The following is a 22,184-nucleotide window of genomic DNA, read 5'->3' as shown; positions in this document are numbered from 1 at the left end:
GTAATATCTGGCAGTTTCATCACGGGAGGTTGAGGCTACCTTCACTTTAGTGGAACCTTTCTGGTTACTGGTTCCCTGCCTGAGTTGACGCACTCGTGCTGCCAGGGCAGAAGTGGGTTTCCCATCCCACTTTCCCATGTCTTCCCCATGGTCACGTAGAAAGAACCACAGCTCAGTTCGTGAGGTGTACCCTCTCTCTCTAGCTGGGGGACGTGGGGCTTGGAGTTTTGGGCTTGTGACTCGCACTGGTGCCATATGGGAACTGCTCTTCCTCATCTCTTCCCTCATTTCCCTCATCTCCTCTTTGAGTTCCTTAATCACAGCAGAAATCTTAGCCTGATGTGGGCCATGGACCATACTGTCATAATTTCTAAGCCTGGTGGCAACAGAACCCACCGTCTCTCGGCCGTTATCGGCATTAATCGTTGCAATATAGGTGGTGTAGTCACGTGGCCCTAGATTTGCTAGACTCCACAACATCTGCCCAGTGCACCTGACTTTGTCGGGGTCATTATCATGCTGTCCACCCCTTCCAAAAAGGACCTCTAATATTGCCACTTCTCTCAGCTGTTGGATCCCTTCCTCAATGGTTTTCCATTCCCTTCTATGATAGTGCTCCTCCATTCTCTCTCTATGGACAAACCTTTCTCTTACACTCATCAAAAGCCGCTCCTAGAGGGAAAGGGGCCCTTGCTCCCTGACGAATATCTGATTCACACCTGAGTCCTGCGACAAGGGTCCCACATTCCTTGCCTCACCACCATCCAGCTGCACGCCTGTACTCATAAGGTCCCAGACCCGAAGTAACCAGGTGGTATAAGGCTCACGCCCCCGCCTCACAATGTCTTTTTGTAACTTACGGAGACTGTCATATGTCAGAGACTCAGTAATGATTTCAACTTCTGGCTCTCCTGTGGGTTGTGAGGACCCTCCTTTCTTATCCTTATCAGCAGGGTGCTGTGATTTCATCTTAGACTTCCTTGTTTCCACAGGGGCAACAGCTGCTGGCTGTGACTGCCCTTGTGGTTCAGCTGGAACCTGGACAGTTGTAACATTTGTGGGTTCCACTGCTGCACCATCAGACTCTCCTTCTTCGAGGCAGGGGAAGGGTTTCCCAGCAGCTGAGTAAATGCACTCCTTTAGCATCTGGCCCATCTCATGTATCTCCTTCACCAGCACCCCCACCCACCCTGGGTGGTTCATTTCTGAGGTGGGCTGTGGGGCAGGGGCAGGCTCTGGAGCAGCACTCCCTGGGGCAGGGGCAGGCTCTGGAGCAGCACTCCCTGTCTCTGGGGCAGGGGCAGGCTCTGGAGCAGCACCCCTAGTCTCTGGGGCAGGGGCAGGCTCTGGGGCAGCACCCCCTGTCTCTGGGGCAGGGGCAGGCTCTGGGGCAGCACCTCCGGTCTCTTTCCCTTTGTCTCTGAAGGCTAGGTAGAACAGGCCTATCAGCAACACCAGCCACTGTATGATGTCATTAGCATCCAGAGAAGATTTTAGCCCTTTGAAAACTGGCGGGGTAGGCCCAAGGAACTGGGTGAAAGGTTGGGAGAAAATTTCCCCAGCTGTCTTTTTCTCCCAGTAGGTACCATTATTAAAGTAACCTGAAAACCATCCAGTTAGTGTGTGACAGCTCTGAATCCATGAGCCCGCCGTCCAGAGGACGTTAAACATCCATGAATTCCTCACCTTATCAACCCACAAAACAAGCTGGATAATAGCCACAGTAGCCTTAGTTATAGGACCCATATTTAGGTAAGGTGCAGCAAATGGGAGAAATATAGCTGTGACCACATGGCCCACAAACCTGGGTAAGCTAAACAACATGGTTCTACCTAACAAGGTTTCTAAATCCAGCACACAAAAGTTAGGTTATTTAAGAACTGTTATTCCTTTTTTGCCCTTTTTCTCTCAGTGCCCCACGTTGGGCGCCAAAATCTGTCTTGGTTCTAGAAGACAGGTGTCTGCTAGGGAGAGCAGGAGCCTCCCTTGCGATGAAAGAATGTAGACCCCCTCCCTCCGAATTATTATAATTTTGAAATCAAAGGGTTTTCAGGCAGCGATCTGGGGATAGGAATAACAGTTCTTTACTAGTATAACCAGGTAAACAAACAAACAATAACTACAGCAATAACAAGAAAACAGAACCAGGGACCCCGGGACAGCTTTTTCGGCTGAGACGGGATGGAGGAGAGGCTTTGTTTTCACAAACCCCTCGGGCAGTCAGTCCCGATGCTCCTGCGGGGCTCCGAGGAAACAGTCAGCTGGAACAGCAGGGACGAGCTGCGATCCTGGGCTGGTGGATGAGGTGTATCAGCAGCTCCACGGCGATGCCTGGCAGGACAGGGGGTGCGAGGCCACCAACCAAAGAGGGGAGAAGGAGAGGCAGCAGCTCCGTGACCCAGCGCACGAACGTCCTTCTTCCCCGAAGCCGAGGAAAAAAAGCCAGCCAAAAACTGTCCCCACCCTCCTTTTCTGCCCCCTTCCCCGCCACCCTGGGCCCGGCTACTTTTTGTCTTTTGTGAGCACCCTTAAGTACCGGTAGTTAGGCTTCCCAGCACATAATGGGTAAAAATTCCCACCTAACCCTCAACAGTGGGCATAAACATGCCTTGTGGTAAGGCTACTCTTCAAATTTAAAATAACTGCAATGAAAGAATTTGTTGTTCTTTTTTTAAATTAAAGAATAATTACATAGAAATTACACCTAAATATACTAGCAATATACATTAAAATATAATAAGATGCAGAAAATCTCTTACCTGGAAAATGCTGTATTGACCTATTTACTACTTTTAGCTCAAAACCAGTATTACATTTATTCAACACAACTTGGAAATAGAACACAATTTCATGAACTAAATGTGTTTTTTTCCAGTTCTTCAGAGCACAATTCTAAGATCTGCTTTATAGCATTATTCTAATTCAATTTACAGTGTGCAGCATGGTAGTTAATAGCCTTTGCAGAATCACATAAACCATTTTTTTCTCATGCAGTTCCTTCATTACATGAAAGGCACATTTTTAACTACTGTACACCTGGATTCCTATAAATACACAGCAATACTCTAACAATAACATTCTGCAAATACACAATGAGATTTAAAAAAAACCAAAGACCACAAGCACAGATTTGAAAAAGATATTTAAAGGGAGAGCAATTCGAAGGATTACTCAAAGTCAGAATTCGTGTCTTAGAGAAACTCTCAGACTTCATGAAAAAATATAGCATTTTATTGATCTGGGCAAAGAATGAAGTTTTTATCATGAAGAATCTTCTGGCACTTCTATGATGCACAGAAATCTTATGGCACATAATTCTTTCAGTCTATAGAAATGTGTTTCTTATCTATAAGCATATTAATATGTCCACCAGAAAATATGTAGTACTTTGCATTTTAAATTTTGGTGCAGCTAACATGCAATAAACATTTAGCTACATTGACTGTTCTGCAGCACATCAATAAACTTCACTCTACTTGGCTTTCTCACTACAAAAGTATGAAGTTAGAATGAGAAAAGAAGGTCTAAACATGAAGAATAAAACTGAGCATCAAGTCCAGCATATGCTAAATTGCACAGAATCATAGGGATTAAAGAAATATATATTGAACAAGACATTATTGCACAAAATAAAAACAAAGATGCTTTCTCTTTGGCCTGTATTATCTAGGTATGTTTAATTTCACAATGAGTGCAAATAGTAATAAAATCACATGAAGTAACCAGAACTATATTTTAGTGTAAATTGAAAACTACACAGTACAAATACTACAGCATACTCCTAAAATACTGAAAGATAATAATAACATTTTTTAAAAAAATATTTTAATGGAGTAATCATTATTTAATCTGTTATACTATGGTAATAAAATAATCAAAGAGTGTATAACCAAAAGCTTCTTATTCAAGGAAGAAACATTCAAGATGGGATTAATCTCATTTTCATTTAGACACTCAGAGGACAGGCAAATTACACTCCCTCCATAAAACATGGACACAGAATTTCTGGATTTCTGTTTCTCTTCCCTTGCCTATACTTATCATCAAGGTCAGAGTAAGCTACTAAGCTACTTCTCCTGACTACAACAGTAAATCACCTGTAATTTAGACAATTTTAATTTTACACAGGCTTTATTCTCTATGTCTAAAAGTAGGCAAGCTGGTCCCCAAACATCCCAGTAAACTTGATTTTTAGGAACCAGTTGCACCAGTGACAGTGGACTCCCAACTCTAGTTGTGTGAGCTTTGTTGCAGGACAGAAGCTATGATGCTCCTTTAAGCACATGTCAGCTGATGGCTTTGTGTTGAGGGAATAGTGATGGCATGTCAGAGGGAGCGAGTCAAGCAATGTGTGAGCATTTGTACTGCCAGCAGGATGTTTTTAAGGATTTAAGAAAAGAAATTCCACAAAAAAGGTAAGTTACCAGCCTCTGTTTCAGGACATTGCTGTCGTACTGAGAACTTTTAAAGCTAATATTTTTTAAACATAGATAAAAATGTTCATATATATGTATATGTATATATATACATATACAAATGTTCATGATGAAAAGGAGGGGAAAATAATGTTATCTTCTCAGACTGTCCTGTGATTCTGTGGTTGAAATTATCACAGGAATGCTTCATTCAGCACTACCCAATCCCATACGACACGAGGAATATAGTGTTTGTAGAGGCTCTGCAAGTGTGAATATCAGATTTTTCTTCAGCTGTAGTGTTTGCTACATAATCTGGGATGAATGATTCACATTTTATGAAATTGCCATGGTTGTTCACAGTACCAGATACATTGTGAGGGTCAGTGTGTGTAAAATGCTTTGAGATGCTCAGACAACAGGACACGTAGTAAGTGCAGAGCACAAACTAACACATTTCTGTTCCTCGGGTATTTCTCTAAGGGCAGTAGAAGTAAAGTAACTCTGTATCATTCAGTGTTCAATAGATCACTAAATCACACTTCCATCTGCAGACTGTGGTGATCTAAAGTTATCTCACAGAGATATAAAATAAAATATCCTGGACTACTGGCTGACAAAGCATCAGGAAATGGTTTAACTTCTATAGTTCATGTGGTTCTCTCTCTATAATTTTATTTTCTCTTTTCTAACAGTACAGCTCCATGCAATAAAAAATAAAATAAAATTTAAAAAGTTACCTGAATTTCCTATATTCAGCCAACTATCACAGAGAATTTGAGCTACATGCATCTTTCTGTTAATGCTGAAAAAAGTTTGCACCTTTTTCATGAGGTTTATATCCCTTCTACCACTATGAAAAAAGAACAATTGGAAAGCTTTATTAAAAAATTTAATTTTTACTACTAAATAATTTTAAGCTCTCACTGGTAACTCTTCTTCAGTTGCTTTAACTTGGACTGATAAAGAATGTATCCAAGAAAGCAGAATAATTTAACCTTAGATAAAGCTGGAACACAAAGAGATGTCACAGATATGAAAATTAAATTCTTAAAATAACTATTATTGATGTAATTTTGAAATGCAAATTCAAAATAAATCATATTCATTAATTTTGGGACTGCTGGTTACAGGAACTTTCTTTCAGAATCTAGGTTGTATATTCTACAGTGCCAGATAATGTTCTTAATACATGCCAGTAAGTGATGAATGTGCAGATTAGCTCTGGAATGCCTGACACAACATTCAGTGGGGAAAACTACGTTGAGACCTCAGCTTTAAGTACAGCTTTCCTGTCTTTTTCTGGATGCCAGCTAGCTTATCACCACAGCAAGGGACACTTGGGATTTTTCCAGTAACACTTCTTCATAAATGTGCCTTTTAGTTTGACCATCTGAGCAGAGGTACTAGGTTTTTCCTGCTGTAGATCACTGGCATGTGTCAAATATATATATATTTGAGTGATCTTTATCTATGCAAACTTATGGCCTACTATCACTATTTTGTCTGGCTTGTTGGAAACTATCCTTAACCCAGTTGATCCTACAGTACTGGAGATTTCTCACCTGTATGCAACTCTACTTGTGAAATAATTTTGTTGCAAATGGCTAGAAAGCCTCAAATTGTAACCAAACTTAGAGCTGCAACCTCAGCATCCAAACCAGTAGCTGACATGCCTCATTATTCTGAATGAGGAACCAGGAAAGCTTTGGTGTGCTGGTACAAAATTGGCTTGGGAATTGGCAGGGTATCAGCAGGTGGTGAGCAATTGCATTGTGCATCACTTGGGTCTTTTGGGTTCTGTTACTCTTTCTCCCTCTGCCTTTCCTTATAGCTATGATCAATATTAATAATAATATTAATAGCATATTTAGTAGAATTCCAACACCCCCTCCCCTCACTCCATCTCCCTCAGTTATTAGATTGCTCTTATCTCAACCCAGGAGATTTAGCTTTTCTTTCCAATTTTTCTCCCTGCTGTAGGGAAGTGAGCAAGTGGTTGATGGTACTGGGATTAAACCTCAACAATGCAGTAATTCTCTCTGCTTTACATTAATTTCTCAGCAACTTGACCTACTGCCTGAGCGCTGACTTGGTGTCTTCCAATAAGCTGAGGGCCATCTCTGTCTTGGCTGCACTCTCCATATTTATAACAAGCTAATAACCAGTGATATAATTTTAAATTCCAGATGTAATTTGGCATACAGAGAGATTAACAGAGAGCAACAGCTGGTCCAAAATAAACACACAAAGGCAGCTCTCTGCTGCTTCTCCTTCCTTCCACAGGAAGAAAGAACAAAAGCCCTCAATATCCCCATGCTCTGATTGGAACTCAGAATCTCTTCATGGACAAAGCCATGCTCTTTCCCTGGCAATCACAGTTTCCTAAACAAGAACACTTTCTTCAGATACAAGAATTTGAACGTTCTAAAACATCTCTTGATTGTAGTGATAAGCTCAGAGTTTGTTTTTTCTTAAAAATCTGTTGAGACAAAGGGGGAAATGCTTCAATGAACAGTTTCTCACTCTACTAAGCAAGATGCAAGTCATTTTTCCCGAACAGTTTTCATATTATAAACTCTTCAAAACCAGAAAATATGTTTCTGGTGTTTCTGTACTTAGGAAAATGGATGCAGCATAAGAGAAGAAATGATTTCTTTTGCCACTACTCATTGGCTGGCTTGTTTCTAGTCTTATACCTCTCACAGACCTTGAAATAACCAGGACTTGTATAAAAATAACAAAAATAATCAATCCATTTCCCAGCATTTTCCTCTGAACTGCTTTCTTTGCTACTAAAAATACTAAATCAATTTGAAGACATATTTTTGGATTTAGATTGTTTGTCCCGTACATTTCTTTTTAAAGCACAATAGATACTGCAAAAAGAGACAAAAACCAACCCGCACCAAACCCTGCATTTATTCATAAAGTTTCAGATCAGTCTTGGATATTATTCCCTCATCTATTCTATACCATTTTTTATGAGACTGAGAAGAGTTTCTAAAAACAAAGGAAATATTCCTGGGGAATATTTGTTCCCTGTGGAACAAAATTACATATATGGACTTCTGTATAGGACCTTTAAACAACCCCTTTTTAATGAAGCACCTGGCAACCTCAGCACAAAAAGATCTGTGTTACCCTGCAGGAAAACTTCTCACCAATCTTTTAAAAAATAATTTCTGTCTCTTTGTATGCTCTCTTCACTTTTGGGATTCCCAAAATGCCTCTTAATGGGATAAAAAAGAGAGAGAATTAAAGGGAATATTTTCTAACAGTCTCTTCTTGCCCCCATCACTTTTGTCTCTTTTTCCCAGCTTGCCTTGGCATAGGTTAAGAATATACAAGAATTTATAATAAGTGTACATCTTCTCTCTGTTTGAGATTGAAAACAGTTTATGTTTACTTGTGATTTTTAATCTCCTGATAAATTTTCATTAAAGTCAATCATTTTCCAGAGAGTAAATCATAACTGTTACCAGGTTAAGGAGAGGGGAATCTGAACAACACTCAACAATCACAGATATATGAGGTATCATTAAAAATTATTTATAGACACAGAATAATATTCTGATTAATTCACCCCAGGGCCTTTTCTAAATAGCCCTCAATCAAAATTCCAAGGAGGTATCTTCAACCACTAAATAAGCAAAAAAAATAAAAAAAATAAAAAAAAATTAAAAAAAAAATCCAAAAGAAAGAAAAAAAACAAAACAAAATCCAACACAATAAACAACCTGGCAGCCCCCCTCCCCTCAATTATCTGAACCACAGAACAAATTCCAGTCTAATCCTTGTATAATTCAAGTAATGCCCAAATAAGACACAGGAAGACACTATTTAACAATTCTGTTACTCCCATTGATGAGAGAAGTCAGAAAAAGAAGAAATCCTAAAATCAAAACTTAAACCAAACAGACAAAACTAGTCAATTATTCTATCAAAAGAAGCAAAATATTATTGTTCTGTAAGTCTTTTCATACTTCATGATCTATAATACATAGAATTAAGTTTTTTCTTGCATTCCAAAACTTATCATTCTTTCAAAATTCCAAGGCAGTCAACAATACCATTTAATAAACAGCATATTAATTACTTAGATGCAGTTTAGTAAGATAAAAATCTTTGCTTTCTAAAACAATGAAGTATAATTAAAAGTGATTATGAAATTATATTCTAAAGGCACTTGCTTTCTTAGCCTTACTGCAGAAACAACTAGATTTAATAAGACTGTGAAATGCACTGATGGCATTACATGAAATCAATTAGGGCTCACAAAGGATATTATTAAAGTGTTAGTGTAGTTTTCATTTGGAGCATCAGCCTCTGAGGGCTGAACTCCATGGCCTAGCAAAAAAGTGATTTGTTACCATGCAAGAGAAAGAGGACTCAATTCCCAGGCTGGAAAACTTGTCTGGCAGCACTTACAGCTCTTATTGTACCATGCATCATATTAAGTAACACTAAATAAACACTTAGATAAACACACACATTATTTTTTCCCCTCTAAAACATGGGCCTCAAGTAGTACTCACATTACACAAAGATGCTGACAGATCAGACTGACTCAATATATTTTAAAACATGTATTCTGTTAACATATTTTAACAAGCATAAAATGCTAACCAGAAAAAACCAACAAAGAAGCTCTGTACAATTCAGGTCAGAAGCAGCTGGTAACCAAAACTGGTTAGCATCTGAGTAAGAAGGAACAAAGGCAGCCTGCCTACTGCCTCTTATATTTATACAATGCAATAAAAAAAAAAAATTAGTTGCAAAGAACCACTCCATATCTTATACATTTATTTTTTACTCTTCAGGAGGTTTTAGACTCTGATGGAAAACCTAAATATAGAATAAGTTCTCTACTATAAGAAGATAATCTGATTAAAATAGATCTGCTGCAGAAAGATGGTAAAACATCAGGAATTGCAACCGGAGGTAATATGAAAAATACTGAGAAATACAAATAATTTATTATTATGCAGATTCAATAACATGGAAAGAAACTACAGCTCTAGTTCTGTTCCTCAGGATCATGCAAATATAAATAATTAAGTAGTGAATTTCCAGAGCCCAGTTCAGCAAATTCAGATGGTGTTCAACTCATTCTCATTCCAACAGAACTTCAGTATGTGTTTGATACAAAAGCCTTACAGAGAAAATCCTGACTCCACTGAGGATGAATGGCTAACCTTCAGCTGACTTCAAAGGAAACGGGATGATCTCTGATAGTTCTACCTCAGTTCTTTTTTGGATGAATTTCAAAGACAAAAATTCTTAGCAGAAGAAATCATAACCCTTCAAACAACAATTCTGGATGATTTAACAGAGTGGAGAGAGACATAAATACACCAAAACTCTAAGTCTGGGAGTGAGGGAGTCTGACTATTCTTCTATGAAGAGACAAGAGACAAAACCTGAAACTTCATGTGCTCACACACAATTCTGGCAGAGTCATCCAAATCCTTCTCTTAAATAGTGCGTGATTTGCAATGTTTCCTTCCTTCTTTAATGATTTTTGAAATAGTTACCAGGTATTTACATTAAAAAGATACTTAATTTAGATTGAGATCTGTCATTTTGTAGTCACTGCAAGTACCTGTACTCACTCAAGTATCTTCTATATATTACAGATAGTTTATCCAACATCTGAGGCAATGCATTTCTTTTCTGCAACATATGTCTACCTGTTCTAAAACCACTTTCCAAATTTTAGTAATGGAAATGAACACATAACTGATGCATTCATCAGTTTAACTGGTGATTCAGCTTTACTTCAGCTTATGAAAAGAAATCCATAAAGTATATCATAACCTCTTTACAAGCTGCTATTTGGGAAGCAAGTCAAGGATGCAAAGTTTTGTTACAGAAACCTCTTGAATAAAACAAAACTGAGATTGAGAGTATATAATGTAGTCAATGTAAATAATGTTCAACCCTGAGCATTAGGGGCCCTTTCCAAGGGAGTAGTAAAAGGTGGTATTAAGTGCAGTAATGAACCACTGGGAAAAAGTTATGAAAAGCAAAATGGCAAATTTATTCAGATTAGTTTTCAGATTATTATTCAGCATATAGCTAATTGTACTGCTTTCCAATCTGCCCTCTGTATTGCCACTTCCCCAGATCTCTGCCTTGGTCAGCAAGAGCCACAGCCATCAGCCTCCTGTACCAATGAACCTTATCAGGAATAATGGAGACTCATTATTTGTTGATTTCTTTGTGACTTTACGCGAAAACATGTAACTGAAATTTCAGTCATAGCTAAACAACATCCACACAAAAAAGGCAAGCACTGCTGTTGTCAACTTGACACATTTGGGGGTAACTTCCAGAGAGACTAAGCATTTGATAGCAGACTGAATTATCCTCAGTTTCAAGCATGACTGACAAGCCAGCGAGGGGAAATCTTAAACTGCCTGCACAGCAGCTGAAGAAATACAAAAATACAGGGAAAACACCAGGGGAAAAAAAAAAAAAAGCTATCACAAGAAAAACAATGCAAACAAAACATGACAACTAAGGTCAAATTCCTTTTCTTTGCACTCTGCTAGTCCATCAGTTTTATTAATTTCTGTTCAGTTTGTGTTAAAGGACATGAAGCCTGATAAGAAGTCTATTGAGTGGACTGGAAAGACATTAATTTGTTCTATGAGCTTTGGATGAGAGCAATAATCAGTTTGCTACAGTTTGTTAATTTATCTACAGACTAATAGAAAATATATTTAAGGTTAGACTTTCAGGGCACAGAGCATTAGCTTCTGTTCTTGTTCAAACAGAAACTAAAATTTTCTAATTACTTCAGAAAAACCTCACCTTTAAGAGAAAGAACAACACATTTGTCTTAATGTTCTAATGGAATGGGAACAAAAATTGACATTTCTGTTCCTTCACACATCAAACTTATTCTTCTTTCATACCTTGCTCCTCCTTCTTCTCCTGTATATGTAAAAGAGGAAGATTTCTGAAATAGAGCATTTCTTTGATATGCCCACTTTGAGCTTCCATTATGATTCAAGTTTGGCCACAAAACTGCTCTCACTCTAGAATTCTGTTCCATAAACTATTTAATGATTTTGTCCAGTTAACACCAGAACTGTCCTAATTTTCACCAGAAAGGAGTAAAGAGCAATTAACACACAGTAACTATGAACCAAGAAACAGAATTTTGTTTTAATCAAGACCAAAATAAAAACCAAGAATGAGGGAAAGAAAAAAAGAAATAGCAAGTGTCTAAGAAGTAAGGAACGGTATTCTTAAAAAATTTCCTCTTTAGTTTCTGTTGGTAACTTGCTCACACTGTTGGTAACTGGTGGCCTTGCTGCAAGATACCAGTCCTATTCTCCTTTTTTAAATTGTGTACAATTAAATCATTAACACTGGGCTATAATTAGAGCATTGTGTTAGTGACACCAAGGTCATGGGTTCCATCTCTGTATGGGCCATTCACTTAAGACCTGGGTACCATACCTCAGAATATTCTATGATTCTGTGATTTAAAATTCAAAACAATGAGCTGAATTCATGGTGTCTAGAAATCTGAGCAAATCCTTTGTGGAACAGAAAAAAGCCAGGCATTTCATTTAAAAACAGCAACACTTTTTGCTATGAGGTCATTTTTGCTTGTCTGTGGGAGGACTTAGCAGACCTACAGATGATCTATCGCTTTTCTGGAAGAGATAAAGGTATTACACTATATATAGTCCACTTGAATATGTCTATAGTCTGTAGATATATTCAAGTGGTGAGAAAATTTAGTTACTTTAGACTCATGTTAAAACTTTTAAGAAACTCATCCCTGAAATCACAAGGATCCATAGATCCCTTTGTCAAATACTGGTGCTAGTCTTTCCTGAAATAACTCAAGAACTCTTTCCTTTTTATAATTGTCAAAGACTTTCTCAAAAATCATAGGAATATGTTCACAAAGGTGGAAATGATGAATCACACAGTATTCTGGGTAGCACTGCCTTTTCAGTGCATCCTAACAGCATTTGGAAAGCATAACCAAGACTATCCTCTCAAAAATTAAACCAAAAACATTCACTAACACCAATTGAATTCTCATCTTGGATATGATGTCAGAACTGTATAAAAAAGTGCTGAGTGGAGAACAAAGATAAAACTAGAATATAAGTGGCTAAGATGATTTTCTAGATCTCCTGATTACATGAACTTCATCTGGCAGCTTCATTTACTTCTTTTTACAATTTTTTTCTTATATGTGATGAAATGTCATCATTCTGAGGGATATTAAGAAGAAAAAATAGCAAAGCATTGTCAACTGATGCCATTGCTGGTAAGATTGATATTATATTTTATACCTAAATATTTGCTTGAGATTGCAGGCAGTTAGTAGAATGTCTTTCAAATACGTTACTGCTCTTTTATCTATTATCATAAAATAATCCTGCTGTACCAAATTCTGTTTTAGGTGTGCTTTTAAAAATGGATATATTAAAAAATTATATAAGTAAAACATAAACCAAAAAACATAACAAATTAAAATCAAAGCATCTAAACTTTGCCATTCCCACCCTTCTTAAAGTCCTTTTCTGAGGATTTAAAATAAAGGAAACACAATGGAACAAAGAAAGCAAAAGATACTTAAATCTCTTGTTGGAGAACAACTCTTAAGTAACTTTAAAGACATCCATATTCTAAAAGCAAAAGGTTTAACATTTTTGCATTACAAGCAGTAAATATAGAGCTTTTCTTTAGAGTTTTCTAACTCTGCTGGAGAGTAACTTCGGAGAAGTGTGGAGTGCTTTGCTGAGAAATTAGTTTCATGAAAATGAAAGGCTTCTTATGCCCACTTCTCAAATAAAAAAGACATGAGGACACTGTATAAAATTCAGACTTTTCAGAATAGTTCCAGGTTAAATGTTTTTTGAAAACTTTGCCTATTTTATTCAAAATAATAGTCAGCACAGATTCATTAGTTCTTCAGAATAAACATGTTGATATATAAAATTATTTGTTCCTTGACATAATCTCAACTGTTATACCTCAGGTTACAGAGATTCACTTTCATTCAGTGTGGCTAGTTTTACTGAAGAAATATTTCTTAAAGATTTCATACCAAGAGAAGTTCCCAAAGGCAGCATCTGACAAACATCTAGACTGAGAATTTCTTCCTTAAATAGTATAGGCAACAAAGATAGATGTATTATCAATATCTCTCACAAAACAAAATAATTGCCCTACAATTACAATATTTTCCCCCAGACTTTGCAATTTTACATTAGAATCCATTGCTAAACAGGTGCAAATAACAAGCTTCAGCATGATATATTTGTTGTAAAGAAGTAGTCTTCTTCTTTGAGCCCGACAATATTATGTTGAAAACCAATCACCACAGAATGATGATAAAAATGAAAATTATCATAGTATTTTTTTGGGGGAAAAATAAATTTACATTAGAAAATGACGTTTTTTGTCTAAAGTCACATTTTCAGGATTTCTTGCTCACACCCCCATGAATGGAGCTCTATAGCCAGGACAACAACTGCAGGCACAGATATGCAAACAGACTTCTCAAGTAAACAAGATTCCCATGGCCACAAAGTGTGCCTGCACGAGGAGTTTTTGGAGCTGCTCATACTCAGGTTCTGTACAGATTTTAGGAATACAAACCAAGCTTCAAAACAGCCAGAGAGTGAAGAGGGAAAGGATGAGCTTGCTTGGAGATTGTGAATTCTTTGCTGCTTGACTTGAGCAATCCAAGCCAAAAAGAGCAAATAAGCTTTCCAGAGATGGCTCTTAGATACAGTCTAGATAATGGAACCAACTATGAATCTTCAGTATAAATAAAATTCACACTTCTGGCAGCTGCTGCTGCTGTGTAAATGCAGTTTTTCTCACCCAGAATGCAATACAACTGTAAAGCAAATGTGATTACTTCCCCAAGGAACATAAAGTAGTGTTAGGATGGGTACAGTATATTAAGAAAAGCTGTCTCCAGCAGAATGATTGAGCTCTTTCTGTGCAGGTCACAAAATTATACTTACAAAATTAATGTACAGATAAAGGTTACATTCTAATATTTGTATATTTACAACAAGCAACAGTTGATTAGGAATAGTTTGCTGCTGAAGGACTAAATCTAGATGATGACATTTTTCACACTTAGAATTACTCTTTTGTTAGGCATTTACGTATGAAGGAGATACACATCACACTTTTGTACTGTTTATGTCCTTAGTTTGTTTGGCCATTTACATTTACACTATCCAGCTGATGCACAAAATCGAGGTGTTTATACAACTGCCTGCATTAGAGAATTAACACCACTCTTAGTTAAACATGGGAATTGGTACCTCAGGTGTTTCAAACAGGTTTAGAAACACATCTCCTTGCCTCTCCTCACACTGATTTTTCACTGTTCATACCTTGTAGTGGGGAAAAGAAAGTTACTTTTTTTGTTTAGATTGTGGTGTGTCTATATTGTCTCAGGAGCCAAAATGCTTGAGCAGTGAAAGCTCCCAACACCTGCTGCCTGGCCTGAGCTCCCTTGAGCTTGGCCACAGGAACTGTTGGGTGATGTGAATATCTGAAGATATCTATTACACAGTGGTGGTTTGGAATCCTAAACAATTCTTGGAGCATGTTATACAATTATTTTCATAATAGACACTCCATTTAAGAAAGATCTAAGTCCATTTTTAGTTTAATGTTTAAGCTAATGATAATCCACATTTATTTGATTCACAGGAAAGGAAAATACAAGCAACTGTTGATGTTTTTTAATGGTAAGTCACAAAAAATGTGTGTCCTCCACAAAAGGAGTAAGTAACATAATACTACTATAACAAACATTTTTTTTATATAGCAAATTTCTAATGGTTGCTTCTATCATTGCACTTTTTTCCCTCTTGGGAAGACTTCATCTGTTAGGATTTATTTTTCTTAATGCAAGCAATAGAGATCACATTTTCTTTAATTGCTTTAGCTTAAATAATGTGGCTATTTCTTGGAAAGTCAATGGCTCTTCAAGAGAAGAGGCCTGTTTACAAGTCAGTCTGGCTTCTTCCCAAGTGCTTTGTTATGTGCTTTTTAGTGTACCTTTGCAGTACCAACAACAAAAGTAAAAATGAAAAAGTGTCAGGTGTAAAAAAGGGAAGCAGCCATCCAGCATTCACCAGCTTGTCTCTTAAAGGACCTAGAGAGGTACTGGTTATAGCTCAGTGTTGTAAAACACAACAGTAAGGCAAAGGGTAAACACACAGCAATCAGCTGCAAATCTACTTAAGCAAAACAAAACACAAGCTAGCAGATGTTGCCTTAATGACTGAAGTACTTCCTTTGGCAACTGTTACTAACAGGCAAAGTGGAATTTTACTACTGCTAGCTTGCCTGTTGCCTCAGTAAACTTGTTCATGGAAAAGGTTTCACTTTTTTTTTTTACACTGACACACAACTCTGATATTAATAACAGGTTTAAGAAAAAACAGTTCAAAACAATGCAAGCAACTCTCAGTTTTAATTTTTAAAAGAAAATATTCACAAAATATTTGGTCCATTTAACTTGGCAATATATAGAGAGAAAGCAAAATCTTCAGCTACATACTTCCTCTTGGCACTTAAGATATGCATAAAAAGTGATAAAACTGCTTGAAAAATACTGGTCAAGAACATAATTTAGAATCTATTTCTACTACCACTGTGAGGTGACCAAGTCATCAGAGCACTATTCATTGTTTAGATGAAAATAACACACGGATATATCTGAAATCATTGCATACATATCTGAATGGAAACCAGCTTTTCTTGAAGACTGTGACAAAACATGTCTCCTTTCTACTTATATTCTACTTTCTACTTATATAATAAATATTCTCTTACAGTTCAAAATATCCCCAAAACCATAACACCTTCCCCATTTTTTATTTCTCTATGCAATAACCTGAAAGCTGGAGTCGAAGCATAGAAGGAGGGGAAAAAAAATCCAAAGTGAAATCTCCTCAAAAAAACACAACAAATTGGCATTTAAATCATCCAAAAGCCCATAGATTTCATTATGTCTTTCGACAGGGTTGTTTAACAAAGGAATCACAGAATCATTTAGGTTGGAAAAGACCTCTGAGATCATCAAGTTAAACCATTAACCCAAAGCTTCCAAAGCCACCTCTAAACCATGTCCCTAAGTCTCACATCTGCATGTTTTTAAATCCCTCCAGAAATCTAGGATACTTTTTCAAGACCTCACTCAGGAGCTGCTGCATGAGCAAAATGCCTGACTAGTGCTTCAAAGAAACCTAAAAAATCTACATGCACAGAAAATTTTCCAAGTAAAAGTCTTGTGCTGACTTGATGCCTCAGTATGTCCATATTTATCAATGTCTCACAAAAGACCAACAAAAATGTGCTCCAGCCCTTAGAGAAGCTTATCAACTACTGCTTGCAGCATGCTGCTTTTTCAAGTTCCCAAACCATGACAAGTGTTACAAAAGCTGTTTGCAAAAGACAAAATTAAAAATATATTAGAAATGCAACAACATCATACAATAAAAACTAGGATACTCATTTTACAGTTCGTATTTATTCCTATCCTTTTGTACTTCTTTAAGGGAAATGGCAACTCAGTCATCTAAGCAGGTCTCTTCTTAGATAAAAAATATTTACTATAGTAATTCATCTAACACCTTTGTGCATTTTATAGAAGCTTGCAAGGAATGTGTTTTGAAGAATTTGTACTCTCTCTCAGCCTAGTACTTGGCAGAGCCCATGCAAAAATGGCAATTCTCACCTTTGGGCAACATTAGACACACCAGGGCTTGTGCTGAGGCATTAACAAATTTAAAAATGCACCCTTGGCCACAATTAGTGCAGAGCAGCCACAGCAGCTACACACATATCCTGGACTCCTCACCATGCAAGGGTTGTAGTTCTAAATACAGACAGAAGAACTTTCCTTTGGTTCTCACATCTAATCCTTTCCAGCTGCTGATTGTATCTACTCATGGGGAATGGTTTTGAGCATTAGACTCATCCAGCAACAGACAGTTCCCCAAACTCTCTCTCAGGCCACAGTGAGCAAAACATTATTTCCTAAATATATGGCTACTTCTAATAAAGCTAAAACAACTATTTCTATAACAGGAGAAATGCAAACAGGTATAAATGGAATGTTTATACTAAAATCTCAGTTTAGTTAAAAATAAAAAGCTTTCAGATTACTGTGTGTCTTTCTTTTAGTGGAGATCAAGAGTATTGCTTTTCTCATTTAAACAGGGTTTTAAGTCAGTTGTAAGTTTGTTTCAGGAAAATGCTACTAAAGTGACTCATTCATATGACCATCAAAATAAACAAATAGTGATATTAAACTTCTGTAGTCATCATGGTAACCACCATTATGTGAGAAGATCTACTGAATTTACTACATATTTAGCTAAACTGACTTCTCTGGCCTTGTTCATAGACTTTAATTAAAAACATGTTAAGATCTAATTAATTTATAGTTTCTGTTATAAACTATAAAGCTTAATCCAAGATACTGATTAAAACAACTTTCATATAATTTTTACTTATCTAATCTTATGTGCAGTGATTTAAAACTTTTTTATTATTATAAAGAAAGTAATTTTTATGGCAATATGTTATAATCTTATAGATTGCAAATTAGATGATTCACAATTTGTTGGCAAGCTGTAAAAAAAAAATTGTTTTTAATAAGGAATTGTTATCTAAACCAAACACTGAAAGACTACAAAATGTAAACAAGAAAGTGGTCAAGGATTTTTTATTAAATTTTCTTGACTAGAGATTTTCTTCAAAGATACAGGATAACATTTCTACTTTGAACCTGCTTCAATAGGACACTTTGCTTCAATAGGATATGTCTGTCATTTTCAGATTTGGTTTATGAGCCAGAATCAGTATTGTGATTGTGATGTGGAGATAGTACAGATATATGAAACAATTTTAAATACTTGAAATACAACCTATCAGCTTTAGTTAGTTGGCTGCTGTTTATAGCAGAGGACAATTGGCAGGAAGCTATATTTTATTTGCGATAATTAAATGCTATTCCAAAGACATATTTAAAAGAAATATTCTACAGAAGAGTCATGATCACTACAGTCACGTCATTTGCAAAAGTTCCATCTTCTATAATTTCCAACTGCAGCTGGACAACGAATGTTAATGGAGAGCAACAACAAAACTAATAGCAGAATTTATATCCTACCTTTTATTAATGGCAGCCCACGATGCATTAATACTGTCTGTCATCAGTTGTACATTCCTGGTGTCATCTGCTGAATAATCACGGAGCAGCTTAAGGGCCATATCATTTGCCACATCTACATTTATTTGCCATTGTCGTATTTCTTTTGAGAATTGCTGAATTAAAAAGAGAAGGAAAGAATAATCCTCAGAACAACACTAATGTTCACATACATTGCATGGTTATTAGAAAAGGAGTTGAGTAACTTACACCACCTGTATAAAATGAAGGAAAAAAAGAAAAAAAATACTTGCTCAGATTCACTGGAAATGAAAATCAGTCTTTCTAAATGTTTTAAATTCTTTTAGTCATAAGACCAAAGAACTACTTCTAAACTGAGAGGACCAAGCAACCGACTTTTAAATAGTGGAGGAGACATGACAGCTGAAATTGATAACCACTGATTAGAATGTTGATTATTCTTTTCTGAGACACAAATAGATGGATGGATGGATGGATTACTGTGCATTATGGAAACTACAATTATTTGTGACATTGAATATTGAAGGAGAAAATATAGTGAAATCATATATTCGGACTAATTTTCTTTTTTATACTGTGAAATAATACTGATTTGGACAATTAATACCTGTGCTTTCAGGTTGTTTTTTAAAAAAAATGTAGTTCATTTTAGCAAATTGTTTATGTAATTAGTGCCATCTACTGGAACAGCACTAAATCTGCAATACAGCAAAATAACTACTGGTAAGCCTATCCATATCTTTATAATGTTAATTTACGCTTAATACTAAAAAGCTTTTTTAATTTTGGTCATCCTTTGTTTCCCCCTTTCCTCTCCACTTTCTCCTCTCCTTTCTTTTCTCCTCTCCACCTAGACCAGCTGCCTCACTGCAGAAGCAAGCCAGGAAATCCAGAATAGTCACTCAGCCAGCAGCCAGCTCCCATGCATCTTTCCTGTTAGTCTTTCTCTCAGAGCAAATTTCCATATAAATGCACTGAAGCTGTGTATTTAATCCATAATGTGTAACAACAAAATGAAAGAGCAAGGTTAATTGATTGCCTACTTGTACTTCTGTACTAAACAGACTCCAACTAGCCAAAAAAAATGGACCATACAAGTTGAAAAACAGTTTGGAAATAGAAATAGTAAGTTGCATGTAAACATTTGAAGCTATTGACAACAAACAGTAAGACTCAACTGTCTTTATTGTTTTGCTTTATTACATAAATCAGGAAAGGCCTGTAGAGAAAAAAATAGTTTTCCCTTCTTTCTCCTAGAGCGGTATTCCTTTTGAAAGCTTGTTTTGACTCAGATAAGGAATTCTTTACATAGAGCTGAACTTACTTGCAATCCCTAGTGAAGGACTGTAAATAATAAGTAAAAATAGATAAATGTTAAATATTTTATGCATTTATGTTTTAATCTCAGAAGGTCTTTAAACTCATTTTGATTTAGACTGGGACTAAAACGCACTTGCTCTTTGAATAGGGTCCAAATGAAGTTTTTGGGCAGGTGGGTGGTGTTCAATATTTCCCCCAAACTCTTTTCTGTTAAAAGGCTACTTCAGCACCTCTGGGTTCTTTCCATAACTTAAAACTGCAAACGGGCACTTCCCCCCTTTCCTGTGCTATTCTTTGTGACAGGGCAAGTGCCTCTGTTACTGGGCACCAGACAACACCTTGTTTATCTGTTTTGAACAAGGGATCCTCTTTCTACCAACCAAACATTAGGAGGAGCCTACAAACCCCCGATCCTGAAAACCATCTGAACATGTTCTGGTTAAGCTCATGTAAGATGAAGCTGTCTAGACAATTTTTAAAAGAAATTTCTCTTTGCTAAGTAAGGAGATCTAGATAATTTTGTAGAAACACTACTATTTCTTTGAGGAAGATACAGACGTGGTTGTTTTGGAAACAGTTTTCCAATTGAGCTCCTTTCCTGCCAGAATGATATACAACAAATACACAAATTTTCATGTTTACATAAACATAATAATATATACATAAAATACTAAATAGTAAATAAATTCTACAGTAATTACCATTTCAGTTTTGTAGATTTTATATAGAAAGTATCTATTCTACATTTAGGTCTTTTTTTCTTTATTTTACCCTACCTCTCTTTGTTTAAAATTACACAGGCATGCAGGTAATTTTTATTCTCAGCCAAAGGATCACAGCACAATGACTGTTCACTGCTTTATATAGAAAAGTTACCATAACATCTTGCCTGCATTGTAAATTAATGGTCTGCAAATTTTATTTGGAAAATAAGATATTTTTTCCCAGACCCATGTATATAAAATTGACTTTCTAAAATATTTGAATCCTTGTTTTATAATAAAAAAATATGTGAGGATCCATTACAAGGTTATTTCCAAAGGTGGTGTTCTCACCATTAACTTCAACATTAATCCATTAGCTTCCTGACACTACGACACGAGGTCATCACTTAGGAAAGAAATTATGAATATAGAGAGCTTTGGTGATGGAAACTATTTGTATTTTCTGTTTTACTGGAAATTGATATGTGAGTTTTCAACAGCTTTGAGGAGTGCATGCTTCAACTTTGCTCTGTGTGCAGACACTGAGAACAAAGTGTTGGGGTACAAGTTTTACCTGTCTATGCCCATTAACCTGTCCTCCTACATGACTGCAATGTATACTTCAGAATTACACTCATAGTTTGTGGTTTTTTTGTTTCCTCTTTTCCCTTTTGTGTATTTAGGCCTCATTTATCTTTTAGCTATTTGAGACCACATTTGTTCTTTTCTTTTTAAAGGAAAGTGCTACATTACCCTAATTTCTTTCTGGCATTCTATTTAAAGCATTCTCTTTGTTTTGCCTGTGTTATCACTGGTGTTTTCTGAGTTTATTAAAAGGCTTAAAGAATTAAGGCTGTGCATTTATCATGTTACTTAGGTATAAATTTATTTATAATTTTTGATTAGAAGAGACTAGTTGATGCTATTAGGAATAAAGCCTGTGCAATTAAGAGCCCTTGATTAAAAACAAGTAATGAAATCAGAGCTGCACTTTATTTTATCCCAGGATTGCCCAGTGGAACAAAATCAATGATACACAGTAGTTCAAATATAGCAATATGTATGTACAACACCATCCAGTTCTGTGTATATATCACAAATCTGGAAAATCAGACTTTCTGTCTTTTTTCTGTATATCTGCAGCATGTTTTATTTATATACTTAAAGAATTTATTTTTTTAATCAAGGAATTCTAATTTGGTGTTTGCAACATTGTCAATAAAATGAACATAATTGTTTTAGTGAAATCAAAGCAGTACACTGTCAGCCCTGGAATAATAAAAACCCACAAAATGCTGATTTTGTTCCTCATCCTGGTACACAGGGAATGGCAAAAGGGTCCCTAGTGTGTTCCTATGCTGCAAGAAAGGCAAGCAAAGGCAGCCTCAGTCTTATTCACAAATTCAGGACATAAATTTCAAACCCTGGGCTCTGCCAGTGGAAGGCTACCTGGCCTTTTGGGTCCCAGCAGGACAGGGGATGTAATCAGGTTGCTATTTAATTTCTTTTTTAGACGGAGAAATAACTGGTCAA

General features: G+C 36.4%; 1 protein-coding gene across 4 annotated transcripts in view; it reads right to left on the bottom strand.

The window, feature by feature from the left end:
* DMD (dystrophin) overlaps positions 1-22,184 on the bottom strand; it is a 1,141,085-nt gene that overhangs the window by 242,163 nt on the left and 876,738 nt on the right. For all 4 annotated transcript variants that reach the window (XM_058829412.1, XM_058829411.1, XM_058829410.1 and 1 more), the window contains one exon: positions 18,607-18,761. In XM_058829412.1, the coding sequence (XP_058685395.1) occupies positions 18,607-18,761 (155 nt within the window). The remainder of the gene's footprint in view (positions 1-18,606; positions 18,762-22,184) is intronic.

This window comes from Poecile atricapillus, chromosome 1 (assembly GCF_030490865.1).
Source record: "Poecile atricapillus isolate bPoeAtr1 chromosome 1, bPoeAtr1.hap1, whole genome shotgun sequence".
Taxonomy (NCBI): domain Eukaryota; kingdom Metazoa; phylum Chordata; class Aves; order Passeriformes; family Paridae; genus Poecile; species Poecile atricapillus.
The sequence above is the reverse complement of the archived record's forward strand: the minus strand, read 5'-3'. Positions and strand labels throughout refer to the sequence as shown.